The sequence below is a fragment of the Papio anubis genome, chromosome 15, assembly GCF_008728515.1.
Source record: "Papio anubis isolate 15944 chromosome 15, Panubis1.0, whole genome shotgun sequence".
NCBI lineage: Eukaryota > Metazoa > Chordata > Mammalia > Primates > Cercopithecidae > Papio > Papio anubis.
Genome location: NC_044990.1, coordinates 4,278,142 through 4,292,425, shown reverse-complemented (window position 1 = coordinate 4,292,425; position 14,284 = coordinate 4,278,142). Strand labels below are relative to the sequence as shown.

The following is a 14,284-nucleotide window of genomic DNA, read 5'->3' as shown; positions in this document are numbered from 1 at the left end:
TTAGACAGCATACAAAGTCTTTAGGACTTAGCATCTATGTATCCTTGGGGACACAGAGAATGGAATTATATACACCATTCCCTGAACCTAGCATGCTATTTCACTGCCCATATATTCACTGCCCATAAGATGCCTACTTCCTTTTTCTCCTCCTTTCTACTTGCTACTTAATTTTAATAGATATGGGAAAAGAAAATACCTTTCCAAGTCCTGTTACCCCAGGAAGAACTGATCATTCCTTTGCTTTGCACCTCAAGTAAATTCTGCATACACTACCCTAGCAATTATGCATTTTATCGTTTACATGTCCTTCTTCCTCTACTTATTGTAATTTCTTTGACATTTATCTCAGTATCTAGGGTGTTAGTTAGTGCCTAGCAGTGTTCAGTGCTTGCTGACTGAATCAATCTCAAAGATAACTTTGACATGTATATTGCTGAATACTGATACCTTCTAGGCCTTTTAAAAAATATTATACATAGAATTTAACTATAGGAACTATTTTGTCCTTTATTTTTCAGCTTTTGAATTACACTAAACATCAATTTTTCTGTCTCTTAATGTAGGTACTATCAGACATTAATGGCATGTTACCATGCTTATACTTACTTTGCCGAGTCCCCAAATTCAATCTTTCCCATATTGTTGAACATACAGATGATCTCACTGCAATTCACACTCAACCTATAATAAAATATTAACATATACATAAATGTCCTAATACAAATTTACTAAGTTCTCTAAACAAAAATCAGTTGCTGACATTAATGAATTGAAAAGGAAACATTTAAATAACTTTCTAAATTAGCACAGACTATACTTAATTTGGTTGCTAACTTGGTAAACATTTGTGACCCAAAATTTCAATTTATTATTACTTGCTATTTTAATACATTTAAGTTCTAGCACATCTTTATACTTGTTATTGTCTCCTGAACCATGACTTACTCACCTGGGAGGGTTCCTTAGTTCTGGAGAACTAACTTGTGCTAATTCACTATCTGATGTTAACTTCAAAGTCCGGATAATCTAGAATTTAAAAAAAAAAAAAAAAATCATGTGTGAATCTTATCACAAATATTGCTGAACAGTAAGATTTTAGAAGTAAAATTGTATCTTTTAGGTATTTCATTAATTAATGCATTCAGGCCCAATTTGGGACACTCAAAGGGATACAAATAAGTGTTTATGCATTTTGGAGATATGTATAAAAGGTAACAATAGACACTAAGAAATAGGACAGAGTTACATGATCAGAGAAAACTGATCAGATTCATTTTGCAACTGCATTGCTATCTTCAAGTGTTTTCTCCTTTTTTGCCCTATTTTCTTAACTAGATTAACTAGGATAAAGACCAAATGTTATCACTTTTTTCTAGTGTCACACGTGTAATTCACAGGAAACGACTACTATTGTTTTAGAACTAAAGCCTGGGACACCTAGCCAAGTAGGGTCATGGCAAATCCTTTCATTTAACGTTAGAGACTTTGGAGGCGGGTAAACTAATGGCGTCTCTTCTATACACTGATTATCCATGGGGAGTGAGATTCTGAAGAGTCAAAGGTGACTACAGCCAAGATCTGTGACCTTATGGAGTGAGGCAGAACTCAGCAAATACCTGTGATTAATCTTGTCCTGTCAAACTATCAGAAACATTTTCTGGTTTTTTGCCCAATTTTGCCCCTTAGGCACATGATTAGATGATAGGAGATGGCTGAAAGTGTCTCTTGACTTGCACATTTTGGGATGGAATGGGAAGAGAAAAAGTTGACTAGGATTCTGAATTAAATTTTAAAGTTAAGAGTTGACAGTCATACCTAAATTGTTAATGTGAACAAAACAGAGTCCCATTCAGTTTGCTACCCTCATTTGTCCTCATTTTTTTATTCAGGTGTCCTAGAAACCTAAACTTTAACCTCAATGTCACCTTACTTGCTCTCAGATCAAGTGTTACAAAGACTTAACTGCACTATTTCCCTAACTAGTCAAAAATAACAAAAGGCCATATAAATTTTACAATGTTTGTCTTAGATTTCAAACATTATCTTATTATAACTTAGATTATCCTAACCTATATTGTCATCAATTTAGAATTCTAAACAATAATATAGGTTAGGATAATCTGAAAAACAAATTCTTGTCTTAAATATATTCCAAAGCATGTAAAATAAGCTACCACAGACATAACTCACATTGTAAACTATTAAATTACCTGCTTCAGGTCACAGTACGTTCTCAGAGAAGGTGATAATTGTAATGCTCTTGCTATGTTCATAGCTGCATTCAAATTATTTTTTTTCTCTTCAATGTAGCTTTTAGCCTTTATTAAATTTGATAGATAATCATCAGTAGTTCTTGCAAATTCTTCACACAGGTTCTTTTTCCTTCATTTAAGATTCCAGAGTTATTTTGCAGTATTTCATAAATATTTATAGAAAAGTAGATCTATAGTATCTTGAAGAGTAAGTTCAGTAGTTGATGAATTTTACATAATATGGTTAAATGAGGCATACAGTAACTGAACTGTATCTGAAAGGGTACTTTTACTTGTTGATAAAATTAACATATAACATGGTAAGTGAGGTATTAAATTGAACTGAAATGTATTACAGCTAAAAGCTATGTATACATAATTAGAGAAAAGCAAATTTTGTAGAAGGCAGGAGATCCTAAGTAGAGACATACAATAGACCATCTAAGGCCTGGAGGAGAATCTGAGCTCAGACTCTTTAGGACATTAAGACATATAAAAGCAGTTGTACATACAGGGGAATTGAAAAAGCCACACTGAGGCCCAGGCAAGATGCATGCTCAGAAAACATCTGAGAAGATCTTAAGCCTGACCTCAGGCTGATCTCAAGGCTCAGGGCACACACAACCACTCAGTGAAGGACTGTTACATTAAGAGCCAGTCTGCAAAGACTGGGGAAGGTGGCTATTTTCTCAAATGCCCAATTTCAACAAAAATACCACAAGGCACACAAAGGAACAGAAAAACATGCTCATTCAAAGGAAGAAAACAGAATAGTAAAAACAGTTCTCAAAGCAGCACAGGCACTGGACTCAATAGGCTTAAAACAACTGTCTTAAATATGCCTAAAGAGCTAAAGGAAAACATAGATAAAGAACTACAGGGCCGGGCGTGGTGGCTCAAGCCTGTAATCCCAGCACTTTGGGAGGCCGAGACGGGCAGATCACGAGGTCAGGAGATCAAGACTATCCTGGCTAACACGGTGAAACACCATCTCTACTAAAAAAAATACAAAAAACTAGCCGGGCGAGGTAGCAGGCGCCTGTAGTCCCAGCTACTCGGGAGGCTGAGGCAGGAGAATGGCGTAAACCCAGGAGGCGGAGCTTGCAGTGAGCTGAGATCGCGCCACTGCACTCCAGCCTGGGCCACAGAGCAAGACTCCGTCTCACAAAAAAAAAAAAAACAAAAAAAACCACTACAGAATAATCAGAAAAATGATCTAGGGGACAAAATGATAATATCAACATAGAGAAATTATATAAAATAGCCAAACAGAAATTCTACAGATTGTATTGAAAACCCTGCAGTAATTGTAATTTTAAAAATCCACCAAAGGTTCTACTGCAGATTTGGACAGGCAGAAGGAAAGCATGAGCCAACTTGAATATAGGACAGTTAAGATAATGAAGCCTGAAAAAAATAAAAACAACAATGAAGAGAAGTGAATAAAGTCTAAGGTACTTGTGGGTCACTATCAAGCAGACTAATGTATATATTATAGGAATCACAGTAAAAAAGAGAGACAGAAATTATTTGAAGAAATAATGGCAAAAAACCTTCCAAAATTTGATGAGACATGAATCTATAAATCTATGAGCTCAAGGAACACCAACTGCCGAAGGACAAAGAGAATCCTGCAAGCAGCAAGAACAATGCAATTTGTCCAGTACAAGGGATCCTCAATAAGATTATCAGCCTACTTCTCAGCAGAAACCTTGGAGGTCCAAAGGCAATGTATATTAAAAGCACCAAAAGAAAAAAAGCTGTCAAAGTATTCTTCAAAAGTGAAGGAGAAATTAAAACATCCCCAGATAAACGAAAGCTGAGGGAGTTCATTACCAGTAGACTTTCCCTATAAGAAATACTAATGAAAGTCCTTCATGTTAATGTGAAAGAAGGCTACACAGTAACTCAAAGCCCATACAATGATAAAAACATCTCTGGTAAAGGTAAATACATGGGCAAACATAAAAACCAATATTAGTGTAATTTTTATTTATAATTCTACTTTTTATTTTCTACAGAATTTAAAGGACAAATATGCAAAATATCAACCTATCTTAATGGGTATACAATATAGAGGAATGTAATTTGTGACATCGAAAAAATAAGGGGGAGCAGATACGTAAAGCAGTAGAGGTTTTACATGCAACTAAAGTTAAGCTGTCTACTCAAAACAGATTGTTATAACTTCAGGATGTCATATGTAATCCTGATGGGTAACCACAGAAACTATTTACAGAATATGCACAAAAAGAATTGAGAAGGGAATCAAAATTCATGACTACAAAAGAAAAAATTAAGTAAACACAAAGAAAGGCAGCAATGAAGGAAATAAGCAACAACAAATAAAGCCATAAAACATACAGAAAACAAACCAAATGGCAAAAATCCTTCCTTATTAGTATTTTAAGTATAAATAAATTAAACTCCAATCCAAAGGCACAAATCTGAAGAATGGATAAAAAATATGACCCAACTATATGCAGCCACAAAAATTTCACTTTAGGTCTAAAGAGAGAGAGAGGTTGAAAATGAAAGGATGGAAAAAGATAATACATGTCGATAATTTAAAAAGCTGGGGTGGCTCTACTAATTTTAGGCAAAATAGACTTTAATGTAACAATTATAAGCATATATGTACCAACACTAGAACCCCAAAACATATAAAGCAAATACTTGCAGAATTAAAGGGAAAAACAGACATGTCTACAATAATCATTAGAGACTCCAATATCCCCCTTTCAATAATGGATAAAACAACCAGTGCAGAATCAATAAAGCAATAAATTACTTGGGCAACACTATAGACTGATGGGACCCAACAGACATATTTAGAACACTATACCCAACAACATGAGGATAAACATTTTCCTCCAGTGTGCATGTAACATTTTGAGACAGAACATATGTTAGACTATGCTGACTAATGTTTAATGTTCATTAACATTTATTAGTAAGTCTTAATAAACTTAAAGACTGAAATCCTTCAAGGTATCTTTTCTGACTACAATGGAATGACCTAGAAATACCAGAAAAAAAAAAACCCCAGAAGATTAATGAACATGTAAAAATTAAACAATATGCTCCTAAATCCCAACAGGTCAAAGAATAAATCACAAGGGAAATTAGGAAATTATCTGGGACAAATGCAGCAAGAACACAAAATTTATGGGATGCGATGAAAGCAATGCTGAGGGAAATTTATAGCTGTAAATACTCACATTTAAAAAGGAGCTTGCAAATGAACAACCTAACTATATACCATAAGTAACTAGAAAAAGACCAAACTAAACTCAAAGCAGAAGGAAGGAAATAAAGATGAGAGAGGAGATAAATACACAACAGAGAAAAACGAAAGCCAAAGTTTGTCTTCAAGATTAGAATTAACAGGCCGGGCGCGGTGGCTCAAGCCTGTAATCCCAGCACTTTGGGAGGCCGAGACGGGCGGATCACAAGATCAGGAGATCGAGACCATCCTGGCTAACACGGCGAAACCCCGTCTCTACTAAAAACACAAAAAAAATTAGCCGGGCGAGGTGGCGGCGCCTGTAGTCCCAGCTACTCGGGAGGCTGAGGCAGGAGAATGGCGGGAACCCGGGAGGCGGAGCTTGCAGTGAGCTGAGATCCGGCCACTGCACTCCAGCCTGGGCGACAGAGCGAGACTCCGTCTCAAAAAAAAAAAAAAAAAAAGATTAGAATTAACAAACGTATAGTCACACTAAGAAAAGAGAATCAGGGGAGGGGTGTGGGGGGAGGGATAGCATTAGGAGATATACCTAATGTAAATGATGAGTTAATGGGTGCACACACCAATATGGCACATGTATACATATGTAACAAACCTGCATGTTGTGCACATGAACCCTAGAACTTAAAGTATAATAATAATAAAAAAAGAAAAAGAAAAGAGAATCAGGTCATGTGTGATGGCTCACACCTGTAATCCCAGCACTTTGGAAAGCCGAGGCAGACGGATGACAAGGTCAGGAGATCGAGACCATCCTGGCTAACACAGTGAAACCCCGTCTCTACTAAAAATACCAAAAAAAAAAAAAAAAAAATAGCTGGGCATGGTGGCAGGTGCCTGTAGTCCCAGTTACTCAGGAGGCTAAGGCAGGAGAATCACCTGAACCCGGGAGACAGAGGTTCCAGTGAGCCAAGATCGTGCCACTGCACTCCAGCCTGGGTGACAGAGCGAGACTCCACCTCAAAAAAAAAAAGAAAGAAAAGAAAACACAAATTACTATAATCAGAAATAAATTGGGTACATTACTATCAATTTTACAGAAATAAAGAAGATTAAAAGACTATTATGAACAACTGTACATAAACTATATAACCTAGGTGAAATGGACAAATTCCCAGAAACACATAACCTATCACAACTCATAAAAGTATTAAAAAATCTGTACAGACTTATGACTAAGGAGATAGAATCAGTAATCAAAAAACCTCCCAACAAAATTTAGCCTTGGACCAGATAGCTTTACTGGTAAATTGTACCAAACATGTAATAATCAACACCAATCCGCCTCAAACTCTTCCAAAATACTTGAAGAGGCACGAATATGAGGCCAAAACTACCAATGCCAAAATCACACAAAGACACCAAAGAAAACTGTAGACCAGTATCATTTATAACTATTGATAGAAAGTCCTCAGATGCACTAACAAACCAAATTCAACAGTATAGTAGTAAGAGAATTATACACCATGACCGAGGGGGATTTATTCCTGGAAAGCAAGAATAGTTCAACATACAAACATCAACATGTGATTGATGTAACACACCACATTAACAGAAAAAAAGCAAAAAACGCAAGTGGTTGTCTCAATTGATGCAGAAAAAGGACCTGACATAATTCAACACATTTTCATGATAAAACCACTTAAACTAGAGGACAACTACCTCACCATAATAAAGACCCTATATGGAAAAACCCATAGAGAACATGATACTCAATGGTGAAGACTGAAAGCTTTTCTTGTAACATTAGGAACAAGACATACCTGCTTTTGCTACTTCTGTGCAACACAGTAATCAAAGTTCTAGCCAAAGCACTTAGACAAGAAAAGGAAATAAGGCATTCAAATTGGAAAGGAAGAAGTAAAACCATCTTTTGGTAGGAAATAAAATATTTTATTTGCAGATGACATGATCTTACATGTAGAAAACCCTAAAGATGCAATAATAGTAAAGCTAATAAATGCATTCAACAAAAAAGGATACAAAAATCAACATATAAAAATAAGGTGTGTTTCTACACAGTAACAATGAATAATCCCAAAATAAAATTAAGGAAACAATCCCTTTTACAATAGCATCAAAAGAAATAAAATAAGAATAAACAAAGGAAGCGAAAGACTTGTATATGAAATTACTGAAAGAAATTAAAGACATGAATAAACGAGAAGACATCCTATGGGCATAGATTGGAAAACTTATTATTGTTAATATTTCAATACTACACAAAGTGATCTACAACTCAATGCAATCCCTAACAAAATCTCAATGACATTTTTTTGTGAAAATTGAAAGTCCATCCTGAAAGTCACATGAAATCTTAAGAGACCCTGAGAGACAATCTTGAAAAGAAACAAAGTTGTAGGACTCACACATTCTGATTTTAAAACTTACTACAAAACAACAGTAATCAAAACAGCATGGTACTAGCATCAGGAAAGACATACAGAACAATAGAATAAAACAAAAATCCCAGAAATAATCCTTCACATATACGGTGAGCTCATTTTGGACAAGGGTGCCAAGAACATTCAGTGGGGGAAAGGACAATCTTTTCAACAAATAGTGCCTGGAAAACAGGATATCCAATTCAAAAGGATGAAGTTGGATCCTTACCTTATACCATAAACAAAAATTAACTAAAAAGATGGATCAAAGACCTAAATGTAAGAACTATAAAACTCTTAAAAGAAAACAGGCCGGGCACGGTGGCTCATGCCTATAATCCCAGCACTTTGGGAGCCCAAGGCAGGCGGATCACAAGGTCAGGAGATCGAGACCATCCTGGCTAACACAGCGAAACCCCATCTCTACTAAAAATACAAAAAATTAGCCGGGTGTGGTGGCGGGCACCTGTAGTCCCAGCTACTAAGGAGGCTGAGGCAGGAGAATGGCGTAAACCCGAGAGGCGGAGCTTGCAGTGAGTCGAGATCACACCACCGCACTGCAGCCTGGGCAGCACAGCAAGACTCCGTCTCAAAAAAAATAAATAAATAAAATTAAAAAATAAATAAATAAATAAAAAAGAAAACATAGGGAAAAGGCATCGTAATGTTAGATTTGGCAATCATATCTTGAATTATGACACCAAAAGCACAAGCAACAAAATAAACAATAAACTGGACTTCATAAAATTAAAAATTTTTGTGGATCAAAGGACATTATCAAGAGAGTGAAAAGACAACCTACAAATGGGAGAAAATAATTTTAAGTCATATAGACAAAAATTTAATATCCAAAATATACAAAGAATTGCTACAACCCAATAGCAACAAAGTAAATGATTCAATTCAAAAATGAACAAAAAACTTGACTACTTCATCAAAGACACATAAATGGCTGATAAGCACATAAATGACGCACATTATCAGTCATTAGGAAAATACAGACCACACCATAATGATATTCCATTTCACACTCATTAGAATGGCTACCATAAAAAAAAGAACAACAAAAAATAAGTGTTGGTAAGGGTGCACAGAAATTAGAACTGTAGTATATTGCTGGTGGGAAAGTAAAATGGTATATACAACCATTGTGGAAATCAGTTTGGCAGTTCCTTAAAAAGTTAAACACAGGCCGGGCGCGGTGGCTCAAGCCTGTAATCCCAGCACTTTGGGAGGCCGAGGCGGGCGGATCACGAGGTCAGGAGATCGAGACCATCCTGGCTAACATGGTGAAACCCCGTCTCTACTAAAAATACAAAAAAAAACTAGCCGGGCGTGGTGGCGGGCGCCTGTAGTCCCAGCTACTCGGAGGCTGAGGCAGGAGAATGGCCTGAACCTGGGAGGCGGAGCTTGCAGTGAGCCGAGATCGCGCCACTGCACTCCAGCCTGGGTGAAACAGCCCGGGGCCCCGACCCGAAAAAAAAAAAAAAAAAAAGTTAAACACAGGCCAGGCACACTGGTTGACGCCTATAATCCCAGTGCTTTGGAAGGCCGAGGTGGGAAGATGGCTTGAGCCCAAGAGTTTGAGACCAGTCCTGGCAACATAGCAAGACCTCACATCACTACAAAACAAAAATTAGACGGGTGTGGTGGTATACGCCTATAGTCCCAGGTACTCTGGAGTCTAAGGTGGAAGGATCTCTTGAGCCTGGGAGTCTGAGGTTGCGCCACCGTACTCCAGCCTGGGTGACAGAGCTAGAGTTTGTATTTAAAAAAAAAAAAAAAAAAGGGCCGTGTGTAGTGGCTCATGCCTGTAATCCCAGCACTTTGGGAGGCCAAGGCAGGTGCATCACAAGGTCAGGAGATCGAGACTATCCTGGCTAACATGGTGAAATCTCATCTGTACTGAAAATACAAAAAATTAGTCAGCGTGGTGGCACACGCCTGTAGTCCCAGCTACTCGGGAGGCTGAAGCAGGAGAATCCCTTGAACCTGGGAGGCGGAGGTTGCAGTGAGCCGAGATCACGTCACTGCACTCCAGTCTGGGTGACAGAGTGCGACTCCGTCTCAAAAAAAAAAAAAAAAAAGTTAAACAAAATTATCACATACCACTAAACTGACTAAACTGTATGCTTAAGAACACTTAAAAGGAAAAAAATATAATTACCTTTCCAAGAAAAAAAAAATGGTTAAAATGTAATTTGCGTAATGTGTATTTGACTACTGTAACAAAATAAACTCACGCACATGACCTATTACTTGAATGTTATAACTAAAGACCAAATGTGAGATTGCACCAACATGGAGAATAGAGTATCAACAAATTCATTCATAGATTGAGCCTATGTTCTAGGCATCCTTAGGAATTTTTTTTTTTTTTTTTTTTTTTGAGACAGAGTTTTGTTCTTGTCACCCAGGCTGGAGCGCAGTGGTGCAATCACGGCTCACTGCAACCTCCTCCTCCTGAGTTCAAGCAATTCTACTGCCTCAGCCTCCCGAGTAGCTAGGATTACAGGTGCCCGCCACCACACCCGGCTAATTTTTTGTATTTTTAGTAGAGACAGAGTTTTGCCACGCTGGGCAGGGGCTGGTCTTGAACTCCTGACCTCAGGTGAACTGCTAGCCTCAACCTCCCAAAAGTGCTGGGATTACAGGTGTAAGCCACTATGGCCGGCTAGGAAATTTTTTTAAAACCACTGATTTAAGAGTCAAATGGACAAATAGCATTACTAAATATATTACCTTGAGCATGTTACAATTTTTTTAATCTTATTTATTTATTTATTTTTGAGACAGAGTCTCGCTCTGTCACCCAGGCTGGAGTGCAGTGGCGCGATCTCGGCTCACTGCAAGCTCCACCTCCCAGGTTCACGCCGTTCTCATGCCTCAGCCTCCCGAGTAGCTGGGACTATAGGCGCCCGCCACCTCGCCCAGCTAATTTCTTGTATTTTTAGTAGACACGAGGTTTCACTGTGTTAGCCGGGATGGTCTCCATCTTCTGACCTTGTGATCCGCCCGCCTCGCCCTCCCAAAGTCCTGGAATTACAGGCGTGAACCACTGCGCCTGGCCGAGCATGTTACAATTTTTAAGAGCTTGTTTCTTGAAATGCATAATGGAGGGAATATCTACTGTACCTCCGTCATGTGAGCAAAGATAATATATGTCAAATGGCTTTCTAAATAGGTGATGAATATATAACAGTTTAAGGTATTTAGCAATGCCTATTAGGGTTCTGCTCTGTTGCAAAAAAGCACATGACTAAACAACAGAACTATGTATAAAAAATTATGTATTTTCCCAAGTATACAGAAATCCACAACATAATTTAGGTTATGAAAATCTTTTTCTGTGCTAACTGCTTTAAGTCAGAAGCTTATTTACTTTTTTGAGGTGGGGGTCTTGCTTTGTCATTCAGGCTGGAATATATTGGCAGGATCCCCACTCACTGCAGCCTTGATCTCTTGGGCTCAAGCAATCCTCCCACCTCAGCTTCCCACGTAGCTGGGACTACAGTAATGTGCACAATGCCCGGCTGATTTTTTTTTTTTTTTTGGTACAGATAGAGTCTTACTGTGTTGCCCAGACTGGTCTCAAACTCCTGAGCTCAAGGATCCTCCCATCTCAGCCTCTCAAAGTAGCTTAGACAGGATGATCACTGTGTAATCCTACATGTGTAAGCCACCACACCTGGCCCAAGCTTCTTTTCTTTAACAGTTAACAGCTTCAGCTGGGCACGGCGCTGTACACCTGTAATCTCAGCACTTCAGGAGGCTGAGGCAGGATGATCTCTTGAGGCCAGGAGTTTGGGACCAGCCTGGACAATGTAGTGAGAGCCTTGTCTCGGAAAACAAAAAACAACAACAACAAAACCACAAAAGTAGCTGGATGTGGTGGTGTGGGCCTGTAGTTCCAACTACTTTGAAGGCTGAGGTGGGAGGTTCACTTCAGCCCAGGAGTTTGAGGTTACCGTGAGCTATTATCACACCATTGCACCCCAGCCTCGGCAACAGAGCAAGATCATCTCAAACAAACAACCATTAGCTTCAGCACCAGAAGGTAAATAGCCAAAGTTTTTAAAAGCTTACACATTATTTTTCATTTTGAAGTTGTAAAGATCAGTCTGTAAGGACTACCAACTTCCAAACTTGTTTAAAAGTTACCCATTACTTCATTCTAAACAAAGGAATACAATGACAAGTTAGTGTTAGAAACTTCAGTTTCAGTGAGTCTAGATTCTTAAGTTACTACCTGGAATCAAAAAAAGCCAAAAGCTGGTCAAACTGTTTCTCCACAACTTCTGTAACTCTTTCTCTCTCCTCTATCGTTTGCTTCTGCATGTGTTCAAGCGCCTGGAAAAAAAACAAGACGAAGACTTACTTTTGGAATTATTTTGTAGAACTCACAGAATTTTGAAAGTAAAAGGTACTTCTTAGACTCTTCAAAATAACATGAGGTAATTAGATAATAATATAAATAGAGTAAGTCACAAGGTTCAACTTTAAATTTTACTATTTGTAAGTAAGATCATATCCTTTTGTTTGTTTTACTGAGACAGGGTCTCACTTGGTTACCCAGGTTAGAGTGCAGTAGGCTGAGCATAGCTCACTGTAACCTTGAACTCCTGGGCTCAAGGGATCCTCCTGCCTTGGCCTTCTGAGTAGCAATGACTACAGGCACACAGCTCCGTGTCCAACTAATTTTTTTTTGGCAGGGCGGAGGAACAAGGTCTCATTACGTTGCCCAGGCTGGTTCTGAACTCCTGGCTTCAAGTGATCCTCCTGTCTTGGCCTCCCAAAGCACTGGGATTACAGGTGTGAGCCACCCCACCTGGCCTTGCTGACATTTTCTACTGATAATACAGCAACGAGACCCAAAAAAAATCCACTGAGGAGTGTCCTAAGTTTTTTTCTTATTCCTTTTCATCATTATAGGAAACAAGTCATTTTAAGTAGCTGAATTTCTCTTTGATAGGACTCCCTGGATTAAAAAAAACCTTACAAACCATACTTGAATTAAAATGTTAAGTATTACACAATCTTAGTATTTTTTGAAGTTTTAAGTACTGTTGTTTAGATCCATGACCCCTTCTTTCCTTCTGATTCTTCCAATTTAGAATGGGAATGTGGAATGTCTATCTTATTCCTGTTTCACCAATGTATTTTAGAAGCAAGTAAGTTCTTGTCTCATTTCACAGGCTCATAGCTGGAGAGGAATTTCGCCCTAGGAAGAATTGGATATCATGTCTTCACCCATATGTAACTTAGAAGGTGAGATTTCAATTTTTATTAATTTTTAATTTTTTTTTTTTTTTTTTTTCTGAGACAGAGTTTTACTCCATCAACCAGGCTGAAATGCGATGGCATGATCTTGGCTCACAGCAACCTCCGTCTCCTAGCTTCAAGCAATTCTCGTGCCTCACCCTCCCCAGTACCTGGAACTACAGGTGTGTGCCACCACGCTTAGCTAATTTTTGAATTTGTAATGAATTTGGGGTTTAGCCATGTTGACCAGGCTGGTTTTGAACTCCTGCCTTGGCTTCCACAGTGCTGGGATCACAGGCGTGACCAAGTGAGCCGGCCCAGGTGAGATTTTTATACTTACAATTGATGCTAGAATGGGTTAAACTTTTGGGGATGTCAGGATGGGGTGAATGTATCTTGCATTGAGAAGGACATGAATACTGAGGGCTAGAGAATACTCTGTTTTCAGTTGGATTGTGTCCCCACTCTCCCAAATTCAGATACTGAAGTCCTAACCTCCAGTTAATTTACCACTGATTTGCTCTTCTCCACTATATCTGGTACTAATTATTGCTTATCACAGGTGACATTATTTTTTCCCCTTTTCTCTCAATGTTGTTTTTTTCTCTCACAACTCTTCTATCTTAATACTTTTATCGTATATCTCATTCCTCTTGAGAAACGACTTTTGATAGTGACTCTTAGCCAATCGAAAATGTCTTGTGCTTCTATGCAAAAAAGCAGCCACAACATAATCAGCTATGACCTTTTGATCTCCTTAATTGTAAATTTTGTTGCTAGGTGCTGAAGAACTTGTTTTGTGTCACCAAATGAGAGAGTCTCTTTTGGAAGGTGGAGTAAGAAGAGAGAAAGAGACTTTCTCACAAAAGGGGGATATAGCCAAACAACGAGCAAATGTTGAAAAGATAATCTGCAATGCTTCTGAGACAAAATTCAGCTGACAGCAAGTAGAAGTCATAGTTCCTTATTAAAGCTTGAATTTTATTAAGTTCCTAGCACAACAATGTTGCAAGACCAATTTTGGCAGGCCATGGGAAAAGTTTTCCATTCTTTTTTAAATTATCATGCTTAATAACTCAGTGCTAAGCTCTAACCTCAGTGGTAACATATCCAAATGTACACACTTAAAGAGGACA

The 14,284-nt window shown here is 38.3% G+C and overlaps 1 protein-coding gene across 5 annotated transcripts in view; it reads right to left on the bottom strand.

Annotated features, from left to right (window-relative positions):
* RNF17 (ring finger protein 17) overlaps nt 1-14,284 on the bottom strand; it is a 111,582-nt gene that overhangs the window by 86,380 nt on the left and 10,918 nt on the right. For all 5 annotated transcript variants that reach the window (XM_017951140.3, XM_009191650.4, XM_009191651.3 and 2 more), the window contains 4 exons: nt 12,136-12,236; nt 2,214-2,385; nt 953-1,029; nt 610-684 (listed from right to left, as the gene is read on the bottom strand). In XM_017951140.3, coding sequence (XP_017806629.1) covers nt 610-684; nt 953-1,029; nt 2,214-2,385; nt 12,136-12,236 — 425 coding nt within the window. The remainder of the gene's footprint in view (nt 1-609; nt 685-952; nt 1,030-2,213; nt 2,386-12,135; nt 12,237-14,284) is intronic.